Source organism: Apiospora hydei (genome assembly GCF_038363865.1).
Source record: "Apiospora hydei strain CBS 114990 chromosome Unknown utg000007l_segment0_segment0, whole genome shotgun sequence".
In the NCBI taxonomy this organism is placed as follows: Eukaryota; Fungi; Ascomycota; class Sordariomycetes; order Amphisphaeriales; family Apiosporaceae; genus Apiospora; species Apiospora hydei.
Window position 1 is genome coordinate 1,335,193 of NW_027117366.1, and position 20,999 is coordinate 1,356,191.

At 53.1% G+C, this 20,999-nt stretch overlaps 6 protein-coding genes across 6 annotated transcripts; 2 read left to right on the forward strand and 4 right to left on the reverse strand.

Annotated features, from left to right (window-relative positions):
• Nucleotides 1-1,532: 1,532 nt before the first annotated feature.
• PG997_009492 (uncharacterized protein) lies at nucleotides 1,533-3,442 on the reverse strand (the record flags this gene model as incomplete). Its single annotated transcript, XM_066813807.1, has 3 exons — nucleotides 1,533-2,424; nucleotides 2,574-3,338; nucleotides 3,417-3,442. 3 exons carry the CDS (start codon nucleotides 3,440-3,442, stop codon nucleotides 1,533-1,535), a joined length of 1,683 nt encoding a protein of 560 aa, XP_066665769.1.
• A 3,063-nt stretch (nucleotides 3,443-6,505) lies between these two features.
• Nucleotides 6,506-12,974, reverse strand: PG997_009493 (Spc7 kinetochore protein; the record flags this gene model as incomplete). The annotated part of the gene is made up of 10 exons (XM_066813808.1): nucleotides 6,506-7,170; nucleotides 7,227-7,848; nucleotides 7,908-9,265; nucleotides 9,313-10,864; nucleotides 10,935-11,175; nucleotides 11,614-11,679; nucleotides 11,814-11,845; nucleotides 12,039-12,169; nucleotides 12,358-12,720; nucleotides 12,893-12,974. 10 exons carry the CDS (start codon nucleotides 12,972-12,974, stop codon nucleotides 6,506-6,508), a joined length of 5,112 nt encoding a protein of 1,703 aa, XP_066665770.1.
• Nucleotides 12,975-13,661: 687 nt separating this feature from the next.
• Nucleotides 13,662-14,639, forward strand: PG997_009494 (uncharacterized protein; the record flags this gene model as incomplete). The annotated part of the gene is made up of 1 exon (XM_066813809.1): nucleotides 13,662-14,639. One exon carries the CDS (start codon nucleotides 13,662-13,664, stop codon nucleotides 14,637-14,639), a length of 978 nt encoding a protein of 325 aa, XP_066665771.1.
• Nucleotides 14,640-15,539: 900 nt separating this feature from the next.
• Nucleotides 15,540-17,235, forward strand: PG997_009495 (uncharacterized protein; the record flags this gene model as incomplete). The annotated part of the gene is made up of 2 exons (XM_066813810.1): nucleotides 15,540-15,608; nucleotides 15,694-17,235. The coding sequence occupies 2 exons, from the start codon at nucleotides 15,540-15,542 to the stop codon at nucleotides 17,233-17,235; spliced, it is 1,611 nt and encodes a 536-aa protein (XP_066665772.1).
• A 599-nt stretch (nucleotides 17,236-17,834) lies between these two features.
• On the reverse strand, nucleotides 17,835-18,470 carry PG997_009496 (uncharacterized protein; the record flags this gene model as incomplete). Its single annotated transcript, XM_066813811.1, has 1 exon — nucleotides 17,835-18,470. The coding sequence occupies one exon, from the start codon at nucleotides 18,468-18,470 to the stop codon at nucleotides 17,835-17,837; it is 636 nt and encodes a 211-aa protein (XP_066665773.1).
• A 1,426-nt stretch (nucleotides 18,471-19,896) lies between these two features.
• Nucleotides 19,897-20,146, reverse strand: PG997_009497 (uncharacterized protein; the record flags this gene model as incomplete). The annotated part of the gene is made up of 2 exons (XM_066813812.1): nucleotides 19,897-19,995; nucleotides 20,069-20,146. The coding sequence occupies 2 exons, from the start codon at nucleotides 20,144-20,146 to the stop codon at nucleotides 19,897-19,899; spliced, it is 177 nt and encodes a 58-aa protein (XP_066665774.1).
• Between the last annotated feature and the right edge of the window lie 853 nt (nucleotides 20,147-20,999).

A 20,999-nucleotide genomic window follows, 5' to 3' on the forward strand; every position in this document is an offset into this window, starting at 1 on the left:
GAGGAGAAGGAGGGAAAGGCAGAGATGATACTTACTGAAACCAACGAACCACGACGCCAACAAATCCTTAAATGGCCGGTGCCAACACTGGTGGCGTGGAGCCGCTGTGCCAGCGTTGTTAGTACAAGGAACACTCGAGGGGAGGAGGAAGATGGAAGGGAAGGGAAAGGAAGGGACAATACTTACAAGAACCAACAAACCACCACGCCAACAAATCCTTAAATGGCCGATGCCCTTATGTGGCGCAGGAACAAGAGTCCTATGTAGTCATAGTTAGCAAAAGGAACAGGATGAGAAGAGGAGGAGGGAAAGGAACAGATGACTTACCAGAACCCTCAAACCACAACGCCAACAGACTCTAGGAAATACGGCGCTGAGTTCGATAAGGACCCGAGAAGACTTCGTCGATCACTTGGCGATGGTCGCTGCTGCCACCCAGACACCAAAGCCCAGAGAAAGGTCCATCAACTCGTCCCAAATCTCCCCCGCTAACCGCTTTTTTGAACGGGTTTCTGTTTTCAACTTTTTTGGTGCACACGGAGGCGCTTTTTTGAGTTTTCTGAAAGATGACGAAGAGGAAAGGAAGAAAAGAGGTAAACCAAACAAAACAGGAAGAATAGGAAAAGAAAAACGCCAAGAATGTCGAAGAGCGAAGAGTTGTTGCAAGAGGAATTCCGACAAAACAAAAGTAAACCGAACAAAAATCGTATGATGATGATGACGATGCATCAACCAACCAACAGTGACACACCGGTCGAGAAGTGGAAGCCCGGCTTATCAGCCTGCCGTCTAAGCAGTTGTGTTGTATAGGCAACCGCCAGTCAGCTTAGGAATCATCCAAATCAAGACGTTGTCGAAGAGTGCGTCATGTACGCCATCCGAGAGATGTGTGAAGATCTCTCACACCACCGCTCACACTCGCCCTCTGGGAATGGGGTCACTGTGTTCTGGCGGACGTGGTGGGCGTGTGGCCTGCATAGGTGTCGACATTTACTCGCTTCACCCCATGGGGAGGGTTCCTCGCTTTCAGGATCAGTGCGACGCAGGCGACCGTTGTAGAGGTACCAGATCAAGTTGCTTGATGGGGGGATTGTCGAAGGATCAAAGCAACGCAAGTACTTCTAGTTCTGGCTGTTGGGAGGTGAAGATCGTATCGTTAAGTAGACCGGGAAACAGGTAACCATGTAGCCAATACCGAGAGAGAGAAAGAGAACATGCCGAGAGACAAGATGGCCATGTTACCCAGTGGGAACTCAAAGACAGACAAAAGAGGGAAGTAGATGACGGTAGAAGCTGTGGAGAGACTCGGAAGAAACCGATTGTAGGTAAAAAGTCTTTTGACAAAGATCACTGGGAATCGAACCCAGCCTTCGGGGTTTGGACCCGAAAGTGAAAATCGATCTCGACTTCATCCCTCCAGAAAGGGGAACAGGGAGTGCACCCTTGGTCAACTTCAGGCCGAACCAACAGAAAAGACTGGTTGGAAAGTATCCGGGGATTGAGCCCAGACACGCGTGTTGGTCTACTGCTCTTTAGTTGTGAGATTGAGGGAGAAGCTTCTTGCCCTTGCGGAGGCGACGCTGAGCCATCACCGCGGGAGAAGCCTGCTCAGCGGGGTCGGCAGTGTCGGAAGGCAAATTCCGAGCTGAACTACCATCCGGGCGTTCCGGTGGCTTCGTCCCTTGGCGGAACTGCTCGCCCCTTTTCTCGAGCTCCTGGGCGTAGTGCTTTGTCTTCGCTGCGCCGAGGGAAGGAGCACCAGAGCCTGCTTGAAAATTGAACCCTGCTGAGGGTGCTTGAAAGGAGGCAGCAGGGGCGGGAGCAGGGGAGGCAGCAGAGGCAGCAGCAGCAGCATCAGCAGCAGCAGCCTTCTTCTCGTCGAGCTTCTTCTGCTGTGCCTGACCCCATGCCTTCATGCTATTGGCCGCGGCGAACGGGATTACTTCTGAGTCCTCGTCGGTGTGCTCGTCCGAGTCGCCATCGTCCTTGGAACCGTAGGTCTTCGGATCAGACGCAGACCCCTTCGCAGGCTTGGGGGTGAACGGCTTGGGCTTGGGCTTGGGCTTGGTAGCGCGCAAGGTGCGACGAGGACGAGAGGGCGGGCAAGGTGACTCGGAGTCCGGCTGGGCATCGACAGAGGCACTGCCATCGGCACCAGCGGAGGACGGGGCAGCTGCAGCCGGGGTGGAGTCGGGTTCCACGGATTGAGAGGCCGGCTGAGCATCAGAAGAGACACCAGAGGTAGAAGCAGGGGCCGGAGCCGGAGCCGGAGCAGGAGCAGGAGCAGGGGCAGGGGCAGGGGCAGGGGCAGGAGCCGGGGCAGGAGCCGGAGCAGGAGCGGGAGGACCGGAGGGAGCAAGCTGAGGGGAGGGTGTCCGGGGGATGACAGCGGGACCCTTGTTGCTTGAAGCAGCAGCTTCCTCACTAATAAGAGAGCAGTTAGAAATCAGTTCAACCAGAGAATTTTGATTTGGAAAGTGTCTTACCGAGTCGTCTCAGCAGCAACCGCGGGACCAGGCAGACGGGAGGCAGACTCATCGGGCACAGCATTCGCAGTCGAGGCCGAGGGGAACTAGCCCTGACCGGTGACAGGAATCTGTGCAGATTGACCAGCAGATGAGACCTCCGAAGCTGGGACAGGAACAGCGGGAGCGAAGACCGGGGCAAGAGCAGGGGCAAAGACCGAGGCAGGGGCAATGGCGGGCATGGGACCAGGGTGGAACTGGACGTCCTCCATGATCTCAACTCCCTGCCGCTCGGCATTGAGCTGGTAGATCAGACCGAGACCGTGTGCCTGATGACCCTTGATCATGTCCGAGCGAAGATGAGGCTCAGGCTTCGGCTCGGCCAGCCTGTCGATACCCTGTTGCCGTCTGCGCCTTACCAAATCAGGATCGCGAACCGCACGGTAAGGGACCCGGGGAGCGCGAGCGGGATAGACGTAACCAGGAGCGACAGGATTGACAGATTGACGCTGCCTGGCCTGGATCTTCTTGACGGCTTCCTTGTGTGCCTCCAAGCCCTTTTCGAATTGGGTAGGGACCCGCTTCTGGGCGGCCTGGCGCCTGGCATGTTCAATAACATCTTGACGGGCAGGGTAAGGCCGCGAGTTGTAGTAGGGCTTGGGGTGGCGAGGATCCCGTTCAACCTGTACCGGAGGCTGGACAACAGCGGGCTCCGGCACCTCTGCCTGCTCTGCCTGCTCTGCCTGCTCGTCGATTGGGGGGTTGACAGGCGACGAGAGACGCGACCACCAGGCGTGGATCGCGCGGGAGGCTGAGGCCAGAGCAGAGACAGCGGTGAAGAACAACTCCTTTACCCGGTCGGCACCTTCAGAGCTGATGCGACAGAATTCGGGGTGTTCTTTCTTCAGGTGGGCAGGAAGCTGGAGAGCTTTGGGTCAGTGGCTGACGTACAAGTAGAAACACATTTGGTGTAGCATGATTGAATCGGGAGGGGAGAGCTCAGATAGGGGACATGAGAGAGGTTAAGTTGAAAAGGATTGACAGTGAGGCTGGGTAGGGAAATGGATCAGTTGTTGAAGAGGTGTGTTGATGCTGGTGGATCTGTATCTGGTACCAAGGTGGAAGAGGAAAGGCAGAGGTTGAATCATGTTTACAGCATGGGATGAGTAGGTGTAGACATGTTTGGATAGGAGGCTGGATAAGAAAGAGGATGAAAAGAAAAGAAAAATGAACAAAAAATACAAATAAAAATAAAATACTTACCCAGAAAACCGAGAGGAAAACAGCAGAGAACCAGATAGGCTGAGGAGTGCAGCAGCCGAGAGAAGCCAAGACAAAGGCAGAGGGGAAGTCATAGAAAGCAGACAGATACAGGGTGGCAGCCACGAATCTGACGCTGACGTTGTAGAAGCCCAAGACGACATACATGATGAAGTCGAGGGCGAGGGAGAGGGAGTCCCAGAAGGGGGAAGGCGGGAGAGGATGGCAGAGAACATTGTGACTGACGATGATGATGGTGACAACAACAAAGATCAGGTGCACAATGGAAGAGAGATGGTCAGACTTATGTGAACGTTCAGGAAAGTGAAAAGATATCGAGCGTGGAAAGTGCTGGATGATCAAGTCGAGCGTGTGAAGTTCAGACAAGAGTGATGTGTGATGGGAGAGAGGGAGGGAGGAGGAAGGGAAAAGGAATTTTGGGAAATCCTGGAGGGAGGAGAAATATTTATAGCTTTGCAGAGGGCCACCACAACAACAGAAAACGGTACATTCAATGTGCTCTAAGCTGGTAGCTAAGCTGGTTGCTACGGACGATAAGAACAGCGATGCCTCACTTTGGGTTAATGCCTGGAAAACTTATGGGGGCAACCGTACTTTGCAACCGTACTTTGAGAGGGTCGGGGCATCGATGCCTCACTTTGGGTCGATACCTGGAAAACGTACGGGGGCAACCGTACTTTGGGAGGGCGTTGCCATGGAGGAAGCTTAGGAGATGCCAGGCAACGGGTACCAAGGTACAGTCAATTCGATGCAGCACTCGCTGCAGCAGGGCAGCGTTCACACTCGTGGCTCGTTGGTAAACAGGCATCTAGCATGGTGACGCTCAGGGTATGATGCGCAGGTAGTTCAGTAACAGATACCTTAGGTTAAGTACATAGGCAGAATCACACCAAGTCACGCCCCCCCTATTTGGCCAGGCTCAGTGCTACCCAGCAGCATGTGGTGCTGGCGGTGTCCCGTAGGGTAGAGCGAAGCAGGACAGTTGATAGGACTACCTCAGATAATGGAACTCGCTCGAGCATGTGACAACAGAGTAGACTGACTTTGTGCATTCGAGGCTGCACGTATGATACCTACCCGTGAAGCTGCTGATGTCGTGATGACGACGGGGTAGTGATACTTTATCTGTGACCGTAGCACATTGCATGGGAAGCCCCAATGTCAGATGAAATGAAATCAGTGACAGGAAGCAATACGCCAACCGCCGCGATGTTATCCTAACATTACATTCTAGACTAGATCTACCAGACCACACGCATTGTTGGACTGGGTCAACTCATGATAGGCATGCCTCATTGTGGCCACATAGGTTCATGCTTCACATCCCTCTTGCGCGGGTGTCTTCGTAGCCCAGGCTTCGACTCTCTTGCCAGCAGATGGAATCTATCGATATTGGTCTTCGAGAAACATGTAATCAACCCAGTTATCACAACATCGATGTAAACATAACGGCAGACCGACATGTCAAGGACGTCTTTGTAAACCATGTCTTGCACAATGATGTATCAAAGCGTGTAGCTATTAACCACCTGTCATCAGTTCCATCGCAACAATGATCATAACGGGAACTGCCCGCGTCCTAGGATGTTAAATGAGTCACACGCATCTACAGTTTTCGGGAAGGACTAAGGTCATATCAGACAGGTCTTCTCAGGCCAGGCCTATCATGTTGGGGCCCATCGGATCAGGCATTCACATATAGGAATGGAGGCTCAAGCACAGCCGTGATCACTATCTACATGCTTGACTCATGCCTGGTTCTGGCAAGCAGCTAAGTCCAGTATAGACAGTAGAATGTTGCTATGAGCGTCTGCAGAAACAGGACTCCAGGTGGCCATGGATGATGCCATTCTGATGCCATTCACAGGTCCAGTCCGTCATGATATCCAACTCGCGTGACCTGGGTGTCCAATGGTGGTCATTCCAAGGCACGTCAGAAGTGTCACGTAGGCCAGCATGTACATACGTGTGAACTGCCTGAATATGGGTGTGGGAATGGTTTCCAGTGGAGGCCAAACGTACCAGTTTCTAGGAGCAGCTTCTTAGGCAAATACATGGAAGGTGAGCACCAACAGCAGATATACAGTAGTCCGCAGACCTCCTGTTTGCCACGCAGATGGCTCGCTGTGATAGTTGCGATAACTTGATGCCACGGTCAGCAGTCTAAAAGGACTTCATATGGGTTGGGTCTAGAGCAGTCTAATTCTGAGATCGTCCTTCATAATAAATGGATTGCTCTCTAGATGCGTTTACAAACCATCTGTACTCGGCATGTTCCCTCTCTGCGTGTTTGCTGCTTGCCTCCTTCCTGTATTCTCGGCACTTTCCTCTGCTACCATATGCAACATATCAATACCTACAGCCATCTAACTCCACCCAGGAGGGAGCCGCCACATATTTCGACCTTCGTATTGAGCCGTAATCCCATATATGGATGGGCATGTTGCTACGAAGCTGCCCATGGCACGGCGTGGCTACATCCCACCCGTTGACTGGCAAGCGTTTCCATAAACTGTAAACAAGCCTTCATGCTTCTAGTAACCACATTAGATAACACATCAGCAGGCATATGGGAATCACACTAAGTAAATCAGCCACACAGCATGGCAAGATCAAAGGCCGTATCATAAGAAATGTCCAAATACACTACAAAACGCCGACGCTTCCCTCATCATCAAATAAATGCCCGGAAGCAGCCACTACCTAACAAGTATTCATAATTCATGAAGTCCCGAACTCCAGCCTCCAAAGAGCATCTATCACTTTCGACCTCTGGCAATCAGTCGCTCGTGCAATTCAACAATGACATCGCTCCACGATTCTACAGCTTCATTCTCCTTCTTGGTGGTGACCCTTTCCCCGAGCCTAGTGGACAGGTATTCGCAAACCTTGTCGATCTTGAAGTGCTCGCCGTAGACCACCTGTGCCTGTGGCACGATGCGGAACTCGATTCCATCGGGCGTGGACTGGCTTTGAAGGCCCAGAGTAAGTTGCACTTTCGTCTCCAATGGCACGAGCAGCATGTCGACCTTGGCTGCTATCGAGGAGTCGCTTGTCCTGGCAACTTCGGTTGGGAAGGTGCAGTTGAGCAGGCGGATGTCGTCGGCAGCGGCGTCGGCCTTGTCCCACGCCGCACCGATCGCACGGAGCAGAGTGGAGATCTTCGCCCGAGCTTGTACCAGCTCGCGTATATAGTCACGTATGCACTGGACGAAGAAGTCCTTCTCAGCCGACTTGGGTTGCGGGTTCTTCTCGCGGTTTGCCGCAATGTACCACAGATCAACGTGCGAGGTTGTCTTGGCGTCTTGGAATGCCCCAATGTCGAAGGCAACCTCGATTTCGCGACGATAAGTCATCGATACCGTCGTCCCTGAGATGCCGGCGATGGTCCAGCCATGCTCCTTCTCAATCTCGTCAACTTTCACTGTGCGCCTATCATTAGCTTATGCAAGAGCAAATTCCGTGGATGTGGCGGCTTACCCTTGAGAGTGCTAATCTCCTTGGAACTCCATCCTCTGCACTCTTCCCGTATTTTCTCCGCTTCATCGATGGCTGCGAGGCATTCTTGTTTGCGCTCTACCATGTCTTCGATTGTTGACTCGGTTTCTCCGAGTACCTGCTGCAACTCCTCAATCTTACACATCTTCTCTGCAACATCCGAGTCCACATCGCAGAGTTCAGCTCTGGCAGCTTCAAGCTCTTCGGGGTCACATTCGGCAAGTTCCTGGGCCATAGAGCGCAGGCTGCTGTGTTCCTGTTCTAAGGCCTCGTAGGTTTTCATCAGGTTAGGAAGACTGAAGTTGAGCATGCTTTCTTGCTTCTGCAGAAGCTGGTCGTCATCCTCCATGTCCTTGGCGATCGTCACCAATCCTTCCTTGAGGCCATCTTGCAGCTTCATCCGCCATTCATACCACATGGCTTTGCTAAGAAGTCGTGCGTGCGTCTTGACATTCTTGAACTGGTTGTCCATCAAGAGCTTGAAATCAGGGGTGGCAGAGATGTATTCCTTGAACAAAGGGGGGTTCTCGTCAAAGGTTTCTGTTTCGATCTCATGTACAATTCGTCTTCCCTCCGAGATGTACTTCTTCAACTCCCGGCATGACTGATGATATGATGTTAGCATACGTTCCAAGATAGCAATTGGTTGACAGAAGGACTTACGTGCTGATATAGCTCCAGCATTGGGACAGTGCAAGCCCCAGCGACAATGCATCTCTCCAAAGACACATCTTCTACATTGTGCATCGTACTGTCTTTCAATGCAGCCGGTGCTTGCGTGTGTCGCCGTTTGGTCGTAGTCAACTCCATAAAACGGATGCTGGTCATGTTGAGGAAGTCTTGCAAGTGGATGCGTTCTTCATCATTGTCATCGTCGAGAAGATCTCGCTCTAAGGGACGATGAGGCTCCTCAAAGTTGAAGGTGTCCGTAGGCTGATCATTTTCGACCGACTTGAAGCGGCGTTGGTGGCGCGGCGAAGAGGCTGCATCCCCAGACCCTGCCAAGGGCGAGTGTGATATTGATGGCGTAAAGGCATGGCTGCCATTTTCTTCCAAGGTATGACTTGCGGAACGCGTGAGACGTCCCGTTGTCTCCGCCACAGTCGGGGGAGCATGCAAATGTATATTCTTGACTGGGCTTCCTTGGTGGCCTTTGAGTCTCTTAACCCCATCCCTGTCCTCTTCATCTTCGTCGTCCAGCTCAGCAGGACGCTTTCCTAGCAGTCCCCTAGCACTTCCAACGTGGAGACTCTTGCGACCTTTGAACTGGCTGTTCTTTTTAGGGGACATACTGGAAATCATGTCCTTGAGCGTGGCTGTGTTATCATCGTCACCACAGTCAGCCTCCCGCTCGAGTATGCTTCGTCCATTCTCCCGGTCCTCTTCTGCCTGGCGCTCATTGTCGATTTCAACCTCTATAATACGAGGATCGGCAAACGTTACGCCTCTGGCGGTCTTCCCGGGGACAAACTTGCTGGCAGAATCGCCGATAGATTCCCGACGATCGAAGAGAGCAGCAACTTTGGGAGACCCTAGTCCACTACGATCAGCCCCAATGCCGGAGACACGCCGTGGCTGAGGGGTTAGAATAATGCGCGGCGTCGAGACACCTGTTGAAGGGTCTTGCTGGAATACATTTGCAGCCTTCTGGGCGATTTTGAATGGAGAATTGGGCCCGAAAAGTCCCCTGGAAACAGCCGATCGCTGCGGGGAAGGTGTGCGGCTCGACGGCTTTCCTGGTGAAGGTGTCCTCAGAGGAGATGATTGGACACTTGCCACAGGGCTACTTTCAATATCCGGGGCAGTCTGTTTTGGTGGAGACAGCCGGCGTATGGGTGAACTGGCATTAGAAACATCAGAGGGTCTCCGGCTTACGCTGCGACGCAAGCTCTTGCGCAGAAAAGGAGAAATGCCAGAGCTTGGTTTTTCGGAGGGCGCAGGAGCCGCAGGACCAGGTGATAGCCGTCTCATTGGCGAAGAAAAGACCAGGAGGGGGCGCTGTCGGCCCTGTCCACTTCTTCCTCCATCATGTGTTTTGCTTGTGCCCGATCCTTAGCCGGGGAAGCACCCTTGAAGATTCCACCCATAGCCATTGTCATATCCATTCCCATCGTAGCCTCTTCCTCCTCTTCACCGTCTCCAGCTTGGGGAGTCGGCAGAATGCGACCCAACCCAACCGTCATATCCATTGTATTTTCTTCGTTAGCCGCTGTGAGGGTCCGGCGGCGGGATGGTAGAGACTTCCTCTTGCTCGATCCTCCTGCCCCTGGAGGCAGTACCGCCCCCATGGCAGTGGTGAGTTCCATGGACATATCCTCATTGTCAGCGTTGCTCTCCACCTCGAAATCTTGCACGTTGTTGTTCTTGCGAATGGCACCGATGGCCATAGTGAGGTCCATGGTTGTATCATCTGTTGACGACACATCCCCCGGGTTTTGAGGGCTGGAGGATTTCCGCTCAGGCTGGGCCGCTTGTTGTGGGAGAATACCCCCCAATACTTTCGTGACGTCCATGGACATTTCTTCATCTTGGATATCTTCTTCTGCGGCATTGCTTGCTTTGAGTATTCCGCCCATCGCATTGGTAAAGTCCATGTCCATGTCCATGTCCATATCCATCTCACTCTGATCCACCGTATCCTCATTAGGTCCGTCATATGGCCGGTAGGATTGGCTGGGCTGGTGTTGCTCAGGGCTATCTTTCTTAGGGGCCGGCTTCCTGGCCCAACCGAATGACGGAATGATTTCCTCCTCTTCATCGATACTCTGTGTTTGGGCCTGTCTGCTAGCAAGCCGCAAGGCATCATCAAGGGTGTTGTTGGTGTCATCAGGCGATACAGAGCGAGCTGTAATGCCAGATGCAACGGATGTGCCGGTCACCTCATCGACTACCAAGTCCATGGTTGTACCATCGACATCCGAGTCGCTGCCGTCATCGGAGTGTATCTCCTCATGAATCTCCGTCGAACCGTCCGTTCCTTCCGAGTCCGAACTATAGATAGTCGATGCGATTGTGTGGTCATCATCACCATTGTTGAAGCTCATCGAAGGCAGCGCAGAGCTCCTGCGGTTCTTCTTCTGGTGCAGGTCCCGCTGATGCTCGGGTGTGTCTGGAACAGGCTCCTCTACTTGTTCTGGAGGAGTTGATGGCGGGTCTGTCGGCTCGGTCTCTGGCTGAGTTGGTTCAGGCGCCGAAGACTGGGCAGCGTGCGAGGAAGCTCGTCGTGTAGAATCTGTAGACGTTGTCGAGTCTTGCATGTCCTCAACCTCATGAAATGTATGCAGAGTAGCCTCCGCCGCAAAGGACACCCTTCTGTTAGCCAGTGACTTCCGGCGCGCCTCTCTCCGGTCTTTGATCTCCTTCTCCATCTCTAGCCTCTCTTTCTCTTCTCGTTCGCGCGCAGCGGCTTGTTGTTCCTCCTCAGTGCGCAGCGCGACCTTGGTTCCAGAAGAATCGTGATCCCCATTCTGAAAAGGACTGGGCGTATTCTCGGCGCCTTGGAGATGGGCAGACGACTGGGGTATCCGCGATTTCGGCTTATGTGGAGGAATCTCTGGCAGCATGGGCACTGTAGGCTTGAGGATCGACCGTGGCGGAGGCCGGGCGGGCGCTGCGAGCGACTATAGCGACATTAGCTACTTATCAACGTGAGGGCGCAGGCTGCAGTCAGGGGATGGGACGGATCCTTACAACTCGTCGATTGCCAGATCCCGACTTCAGAACATCCAGGCCACCAGGTCCCATACTCTTACTACGTGACTTCTTTCGGCCGCCATTACCAGCCAAAGAGCTAGCTACGTCGACTGTGATGTTTTCCTTCTCAATTCTCTTTCGCACGGGCGAATGGCCAGTTGATTTGCGCGGCCGCCGCGTCGGTGGCAGAGTTACGTCTCCCATGTTGAAGTGATCGAGAATAGGCGACTTCAAATCTCTGGGGCAATGCGAGTTCGGTTTGGTTTGGGGGGTAAACCGCAAGCAACTATGTATGTGCGTTATCGTGGTGGGAAAGATAACCGCGTGCGACATGCACTTAGGTGAGGCGCGTCAATCGTCGGTTTATTTACATGACTTCCTGTTCGGGCATAGTTCCCCACAGCAACAGAGCGTGTGTCAAGTGAGAGTTGAGCGAGTGGCCAAGGATCCTATCCTCTTTTTTTTTGTTGGAGTAAAGCAAGCGCAGTGACTTAGGTAATCATTCATTAAGGCATTGATTGGTCTCAAGTAGCAAAGGGGCAGCATGCATGTGGGCAAGTTGAAGAGACCCAATCTTCTCGTGAGAGGCGAGTAATCTGCATGAAGATGAGATGTACGGATACAGCACTTATGGCATTGGTGTGCTCTTTGTGATACTCGTTTGCTATGTACATACATGTAGTTATCAGCTCGCTTGTCTCCTTCAAGAACACAGAAGAAACGTCTTTCAGAGCGGGTGGACCTTGACTCAATCATTCATTGAATTTGAAAGCTCAGACCTCGAACCCTCCATTTGATTGATCTGAGGTCTGAACCAAGAACCCCGCACTAAGCACCCTAGGACGGGCAAAAAGGCCGGGTTTAAATCAGCCACACCTCACACCGCCCCAGCCACTTGTGGCAGCGCACTACTACTTTCAGGGCAATTCTGCCCACATGGAAAATTAATCCACAGACAGCTTCCATTATTCACTCTTGCCTGAACTTTTCGCCTAGGTACACGACACACTCAACCATCAACGATCAATTCGACCTCGACGACCCTCGACAACCACCGCAAAAATGGCCACCGAATTGACCGTCCAGTCGGAGCGTGCTTACCAGAAGCAGCCTCACATCTTCCAGAACTCCAAGGTCAAGACCAAGTCTGCCCGTCCTGGCAAGGGTGGCCGCCGATGGTACAAGGACGTTGGTCTGGGTTTCCGTACCCCCAAGACCGCCATTGAGGGCAGCTACATCGGTAAGTCAAGGCAGCGCTCACGTTTTGACACGCGATGCGACATTTTGGGTGTCATTTTCGACAGGTACCAGTGATGCGAAATTCGCTGGGATCCGCACCCAAAAGAAACAATGATGTCGATTTGGGGCAGAAATGCCCGATTTTGCGCGACGACAGAAACTGACATGATTTGCGAACTACAGACAAGAAGTGCCCCTTCACCGGTCTCGTCTCTATCCGTGGCCGTATCCTGACCGGCACCGTCGTTTCCACCAAGATGCACCGAACTCTCATCATCCGTCGCGAGTACCTCCACTTCATCCCCAAGTACGCCCGTTACGAGAAGCGACACAAGAACTTGGCCGCCCACGTTTCCCCAGCTTTCCGTGTTGAGGAGGGTGACCAGGTCACCGTTGGCCAGTGCAGACCTCTCAGCAAGACTGTACGTCCTCTTGTAGAATCCGGACTTTGATAGGATGTCAAACTGACCACTCTCTAGGTTCGCTTCAACGTCCTGCGCGTCCTGCCCCGAACTGGCAAGGCTGTCAAGTCGTTCAGCAAGTTCTAAAAATCGGGTCTTTCCTTGGCATCATAGGCGTCATTTGCATGAGGGTACTTCACGTTCTGCGATTCAGAACTGGGGCGCGGATTACTATGGTAGCTGCTATAGCACAAACGTGCAAAAATCGGCAGTCCTGAAATAAAACGATTCATCACGCAACCCGTCACGTTTTACGATTGGCTTCTCGGTGGTGACGTGTAACTCTGCGCGAGTATGGACGGAAGGTCTGGACGGCCAACAAGGGCTTTGCGGGCATAGAGTCGATTTTCCTGGCGTCTCAACGTGTTGTTATTGGCAGTCTAAAAGTTCGTAATGAGAACGACATTGATGATTGCACTTGGTCAAACCTTTGCTGGAACTGGTGAAGTGATATGATGGATCATACCAATTATTAGAACGATCTTACACCACCGGTGTCACTCCATCTACCTCCTTGTAATCAAGCAGTTACGTATTAGCTACGGGTAATCGACTTGCACAATTGCTACCTAGCTTCTCGAGGCGCAGGCTACTAAGAGCAATTATAGATCTTACTCTCTGGTTCGGAATTCAAGTTAGTGACGAGATGAGTATAAATCCGCCAATCCAAGATCTTGACTACTAGATGTTTTTCATTGAGCATTAATATCTGGAGCACTTATCAATATATCTTATCTCGCCGTAATCTATAAGTCGGGGGTAGAGTTGTTGTCGTTGTAGGCACAGTGTATGTCAACGTGACGCACGTACTTTTCAGGGCAGCCAACTTTTCAGCGGGTTCAATATGGATGGACATGGGCAACTTACGGCAAATTCCGAGCGCAACCCCAATGTTAACTTTTTGAAGCCCCGGGAATTGAAAGCCGACAAGAGGAATTCAATTGCTTCCGACTAACGGCTTCATAACCCTTGCTTACATCAAGTCGCTTGTGATTCGAGCAAAGGAGCTACGATATTGACCGCAATGGGTTGGTGGAATAGCCTTTGGCCGTCTAAGAACGAAGATCCTCTGCACAAGCTCGACCCCAAGCTACGAGAATATCTGGAGCGGGAATCGCCAGTGAAATATGGCTCCCAAGAACAGCAAGCACGGGACTCCGGCGCCGCACCAGCGAAACGACCGAGCTTTGTAGACTCTACCGCGTCGTTGTCACCAGCGCAATCGACAGAAGGGCAGGCGAAACCCAAAATACCCAAAGAATCCGAGTTCCAAGATGGCCGCTACGCCCACCTCTGGAAGACCTACCGGCCGCTAGCCGAGATCGAGGCCGAGACCAAGAGCGACCAGGAGAAGATCATGGACGTGCTCGAGGGCTACAAGGAGCGCAAGGCGCAGATCGGCCGGGCCGCGCTCGAGAACTGCGCGCTCGAGCAGGTCGACTGGCGCGAGTGCATGAACAACCCGTCGTGGTCGGAGCGCATGACCATGTGCCGCACGCAGGTGCGCAAGTTCGAGAAGTGCTACAACACGCAGACGCGCCTGCTCAAGGCCCTCGGCTACCTCTCGACCCTCGACCGCAGCCCCGAGGTCGAGGAGGACATCCAGATGCACGCCGACGCCCTCTACCAGCGCCTCCAGGCCCAGGAGGCCGAGATCGAGGCCGCGCGCGCCGAGGGACGGCCCATCCCCAAGTTCCAGCCCCTGGTTCCACGCCAGCCCGTGCTGGGCCAGGCGACGGCCATTGCCGCGAAGGAGGAGCTCACGGAGGAGCAGCAGACTATGATCAAGGAGCGACTGGCCAAGGTCGACGAGCAGGACCGTATGGCCGAAGAGATGGCTATCCGGGCAGAGATTCGGGCCAGGCAAGATGCTGCGGCTCGGTTGCAGGGTATCTACAAGGAGCAAGAACTCGAGCGGCAAAGGAGGAAAGAGATGGGCGAAGAAACCACTTGGGATAAAGTGGTTGGCACGTTCAAGGGCAGCGGCAACAAAGATAAATAGGCCAATCTGTGAGGGCCATCTTCCCGGTCATGCTCATATCGTTCTGCAACAGTTGCTGTGCCAGAACCTGATGACTTCATCACCCAATGTACAGATTTAATCAAGTGTACTATTATGAAGCAAATGCCGATATTAAAAATATTCCCCTTCAAAATTACGATGCTGAGTTGCGGCTAAAGATAGTCTTTGTATCAATGCCTCCACTTACAATTATGTACTGATCCCCCCCAAAAAGGTATGCTGTTGTCTTGGCGCATTGCCATTGTCGGCCCCGGAATAGAAAATATGAAATATTCGCATCACCATGCCGAAAACTCCTCGTCGGTCACATTTGTGTTCTTCTTTCATGGTGGCCAATCCATGCTGAGACTTCCAAGTCAGATGGCGGTATTATACCTTATCTGGTATACCTGTATCTTGATTGTTTTGCTCGTGGCTTTGACTATGCCATCCAGCAGCTAAAACGACTTTGACGTCACCTGCAGACAGTTTTGTCTCATTCCTGATCACAAAGAAATTGATCGTAAAGTGAGCAGCTCAACTCTAGTAAGAAGTAGCAACATCTACAACAGCCCAGCAATTCTTATTATCAATTTATCTTGGACATCGTGGGAGAACAGCTGAACATCATATCTCAACTGAGGCTAGCCCCACCAGCCATCCGATAGCGGATAGCGGGGCATTGCAGACTAATAAGTACTTGAGGTTCATCATGTCTTGTCGTTGTCCTCGAAGTCAATAGCTTCAAATTCAATTTGCTCGCTTATCCCTTTCGAGTCATGCATACATGATGAGCCGAAATTCTTGAATCCATATCTTGGGATGCGGCATGTGTCTCGCTGCATAGTTGGCTTCGCCTGTTCAATACGTACTCTGACAATATTCTGTCCGCGACGTACAATGGCGACTACTACGGCGGCAGCAGCAGCAACCTCGGTTGCGGCTGCGCAAAACACAAGAACCTACAATGTAAGTAGGGGGGAATTTGATGCCTAGAAATGTAACCTTCAAGCAAACAGATTGCTCACACACACTTGCCTGCGCAAACCAACAGGATGCCATCGACGCCCTCAACTCGCTCCAGACTCCCTATGCCATCATCGAAGCCCGACGTAAGGCCGGGATCCGCCCGGACGCCACCTCCATCGCCGAGATGCGGACGTACCTGCGACGGATCGGCTACGGCGACGGCGCCGCCCTCGAGCGCCTGAACATCCTGCACGTCGCGGGCACCAAGGGCAAGGGCAGCACATGCGCCTTTGCCGCGTCGATCCTGCAGCAGTACCAGGCCTCCCGCGGCGTGCCGCGCAAGATCGGCCTGTTCACCAGCCCCCACTTGATCGCCGTCCGCGAGCGCATACGCATCAACGGCAAGCCCGTCAGCGAGGAGCTGTTTGCGCGCTACTTCTTCGAGGTCTGGGATATGCTGGGCCAAGCCGAGGAAACAGAAACTAGGAGCAAAAGGGTAGGAGGTGCAGAAGGCGACAAGCTCGCCATAGGCGAGAACGGTGCCTCCGGGGCTGGTGATGCGCCGAGCACCGTGGTGGACATACCCATGCCGACGCGCCCGATCTACGCGCGCTACCTGACGCTCATGAGCTACCACCTCTTCCTGCAGGAGGACGTGGACGTCGCCGTGTACGAGACCGGTATTGGAGGCGAGTACGATGCGACGAATATCGTAGAGAGGCCTGTCGCTACGGCCATCAGCACCCTGGGTATCGATCACGTGTTCGCGCTCGGTAACACGGTTGAGAAGATCGCGTGGCACAAGGCAGGAATCATGAAGAAGGGCAGCGCGGCTTTCACGATCGAGCAGGTCCCGGAGGCGGCCGAGGTGCTGCAAAGCAGGGCCCAACAAAAGGGGGTCGATCTAAAAGTCTTGGACATTGATTCCAGGCTTCAGAGGGTCAATGTACGACCCAATGCGGTGTTCCAGAAGAAAAACGCCAGTCTGGGCGTGGCACTCGCCGAGGCCGCATTGCAGAAGCTCGACCCGGACTTCAAGCCTGATTCTGAGAAGTTACCAAAAGAGTTTGTAGACGGCCTGGAGCAGGTCGTCTGGAGAGGCAGGTGTGAGGTGAAATCCGAGGGACCCATCACCTGGCATATTGACGGCGCGCACACGGTGGACAGTCTGAAAATGGCTACCAAGTGGTTTGCTGGCGAATGCGCCGGCAAGCGCGGCCCCAAGGCCCTGATTTTCAACCAGCAAGGACGAACCGAAGCGGTGGATTTTCTGAAGGGGATGGTGGATGCTCTCGAATCCCAGGATGGAGGCTCCTTCGGCCACGCGGTGTTCTGCTCCAACGTCACGTATGCCGCCACGGGATATAAGCGCGATTTCGTCAACCACCAGTACGACCCCCAGGCTATCCAGGCTTTGACCGCACAGCACCAGTTTGCCGAGAAATGGTCGTCCCTGGACCCCAAAACTAAGGTCATCGTGTTGTCGACTATCGAGGAGGCCATTAATTACGTCCGAAACCTGGGCGAGGGTGTGGGTGAGGGCGAGGATGTCCAGGCCCTCATCACCGGCAGTCTTCATCTGGTCGGAGGAGCTCTGGGTATATTAGAAGGCGCGGATGCCTTATAGATAGAGCATTTCGTCGCACATATCAACTTTGCATTGGGGAGTACGGAAAGGGGATCTAAACATCCCTGGTTGGCTTTAACAACGCATTTGCATTGCATGGATTTCTTGGGTTTTGGTGGAAATCGGGTAAATAGATGCATACCCTATCACGATCGTTGTGATTTGGCGCAGTTATAGATGCTGTCATCAGGGGAAATATACTTCCGCGGTGACAATTCCTCATGAGAAATTAGCTCTATATCTTCTCTATGGAGAATACAGTCAACGTTGCAGGAGTGACAAATTGAGGTTCCTAGGAATATTTATCGAAGAACTTGTATCAACTCCATACAGACTTTTACTCTGCTGGCTGTCATACGTGGGATTATGAAGGCAGTTGTTGACGATCGGGTGAGGCCAAACAATTTGTGTATCCACTGATATATCGAGAACAGCAGGTTTTTTTTATCAAGATATGAAATAGATGCATTGGACGTACATGCTTATTTACACCTAGTAGAAAAATACCAATAGCTAAAAGGTGGGTTGATTTGACAGCCGTGCAACCTATATACATACACAAATCCGAGCCATACCCATGTCACGGCAAACCCACCCCCTCAGACCTGCCACGAAGGGGAGGAAGAAGAAGAAGCCATCGACTGCGGCGTTGTCACATAGCGCACGTGCTCCCTGCTCCGGCGCGCGACGTGGATCTTGATGTTGATGCAGTCGACGTAGCCGCGGTTCTTCATGAGCTCGAGCTGCTCCCGGACCTCGTCGCGTGGCAGCTGCGTCAGCTCGGGGCCGGGGCACTCCGGGTGCACGACGCTCAGGTTCCAGAGGACGCGGGCGCGGCCGACGGTGAAGCCGCCCGAGGGGGCGTCGGGGTAGAGCCGCTCGATGCGGCCGCGCTGGTGGGCTTCGATGGCCTCGACGATGTCGGACGCGGGCGATGCGGGCGACCGGGGAGACGGCGGGGCGGCGGTGGTGGCGATGATGATGCTGCTGAGGTCGATAGCCTCGAGGCTGCAGAAGTCGCGCTGGCGCGGGTCGTGGTTGTAGTACTCGATCTTGGCCAAGAAGAGGCCGCCCCTGTTGTTGCTGTGGCTGTGACTGTGGTTTCCGTTGCTAAAGGGTTTGCTGTAGTAGACCGGTGTGAGGGGTATGGCTTTTCCTATCATTGGGGACGAGGGCCTTGTCGTGGATGTTATGTGTTGATCTTGTCCGAACTGCACCTTCTTCGTCGTCGCCATGCCTTGCTGCTGTGTCCTCATGGGACCGTAAAAAGGAGGTCACTGCCGAACGAGAACAAAGCCCCCAGTCCCAATTAGAATATGGACTGGAATTTGCGACACCAAAGACACGATCTACGAACAAGGTAAAATATGACTTCACAGCCTCATCAAGCTCCTCTGGGAGGAGGAAGAAGAAGAATTGGACATGCTTTTACGCGCCACGGGCCGAGTCCCTCTCGCTTCGAGGATGGGGAGGGGAGAGGGGTCCATCGAGATACAGTTCGCCCACGCGATGCATGCTTCAACGCTGCAGCGTCGCGGTTCCATTAATAGATTTTCTTTCCTCTTCGCGATTTGGATAGTTGGCGCAGCGTGTCTCTCTCACGAGACATGATGTCAAGCAACATCCAGTGGCTAGTGTTGATATTTACTGGATGTTTCGGTCCCTCATCATGTTGGGAACTGCCAGGAAAATGACTGGTTGTGGAGGTTCCCGGCATTGGTCTTTGACATCAGATAGGTTTGCGGGCGGACGGTTGTTGAAGTCTGGCTAAATATAGGTCCTCCCTTTTAATCGGAGTACGTGTGTTCACACGTAATGGTGCTGGCATCATGTAGTAGTATGGACGGTGTCACTTACTTATGTACTCTCAGATAAAACCCAATCGGAGCCGTGCCTTAGAACTGGTTGCGAAAACGAAGAGGTTTGGATGATATACAAATCTGTGTTGTGTTTGAGCTCTCTCCTCAGAAATCGGACGCATCGCGCAATATCCCTGTCTCATCTTAATCCTTTCCACTCCATTACGTCGACAGCTACATAGGTCTTAGTAAGTACGACGCACATCAATTGATTGATTGTCGACAAAAGGCCACTAATAGGCAATAGCCAGCCCATTAAAACACAACGCTATGCGAGACAAAGGCCATGGCAGTTGTCCCGAATAGGAAATGTAATGGTTCGCCAAGTCAATGCCAAGCTTGCTATACCGCCTTGGCAGGTCTGGGGAAAATGCTTAATTCGACTGGGCCCAGACTCTTTCGATCTCGTCTTCGATCTCGGCTCGTCCAGGACGGTGCATGCCATTCTACGGGAATGGAATCATCATCGAGTCACAGCTTGACTAGACACCGATTACTATCAGCATCAGCAGCACACAATGTCACCAGAAACGAGACCAGTTGCTTTGTAGAAGGATTTGTTGTCATTTGCATCATCAATAGCTCCAACCACGGTTGGCGGTTCGTCGTAAACTAGCATCCCGCATAGCCTCAATCATCAGTTCCCTGCCCAGGCCACCACGCATATCATTCATATCATACCCAGACCATCCATCCATCCATCGCTGATTCTTGAGAACAACGACTGTGTCTAGTGTATATCCCGTAGATTGCCTCTTTGTCGCCTTGTGGGTGGAGAAGTCGTATAGCCGGCTCCATTGCCTTAGCAGCAGCTCTCCTCGCAGGCACACAGGCCACAGCAGATCTCGCAGCCGGCCTCCTCACCGCCACGAAGGTTCATTTCGGGCTGGGGCTCAGCGGACTACAACGAGACGGGGTAGTGTTAGTTTGATGCACCATGAACATATGAAAGATGCCCAAGAAGAAAGACTCACGGGCTGCTGAGAGATGACTCCATCGGAAGGGGAAGCGTCCATAGGAGCTTGCTGGGTGGGTTCCATGGGAGCAGGCATCTTGAAGTGTGATGGAGAGGTTTGAGGTGGAAAGAATGGCTATTGTGATGAAACGACGTGGCAGTTTGCGCTCGCGACTCTAAAGGATTGGAGAAGACGGTGGGTTCGATATAGAAGCAGGACAGGTCGAAGGTCTGTTGTTACTTGTTATATGCGCAGGAACAGAGAGGGAGGGAGAAGCCGGGCAGGGGACAGGACAACCAGGGAAATGCGGTGAGTGAGTGGGAGGCAAGAGGCAACCTTAACCGACCAGCCAAAGCAGGGCAGAAAAGCAACCGCAATGCCTCCTTCCCTCCTTTCTCCCGCGTCAAAATGCAAAGCAACGATACGGATCCAAGCGCTTACCCCTGCTGCTGCTTAACTTCATCCGATAGCCTACCACCTATGTACATACCTAACCTAGCACCGCCATTGGCGATTACCTACGGCTACGGTGCGTGATTTTGCCAGTTGGTCAGGCCAGTCAGCCACCAACCCGATCCAACGTCAACACTACCACGTAGAAAATGGTCTAGAACTGGCCCGACACCGCCCTGGTCGTGGCAGTGAAACATGCCAGTCCCTACATAGTACATACATACATGTCTAGGTAGCTACAATGGCGATGCGCTGGTAACAACACGCGTGCGAACGAACGAACGAGGACCCTTGATTTGCCATGCAACCATACATAAGTTCTGGAGGCTTGCTTAGCTGTCATTGGGAGGTGGGAGGGGAGCTTGATCAGGGTCCCGACTCCCATGGGTCCAAGCAATGCGGGTGGGCCGTCCACATGCTGCAGTCTTTTGCTGCGTGGGTTCTGCTGTCCCATCGGCCCAATGGGCGCGTCCAGAAGCGATCTCACCTGCCTGTG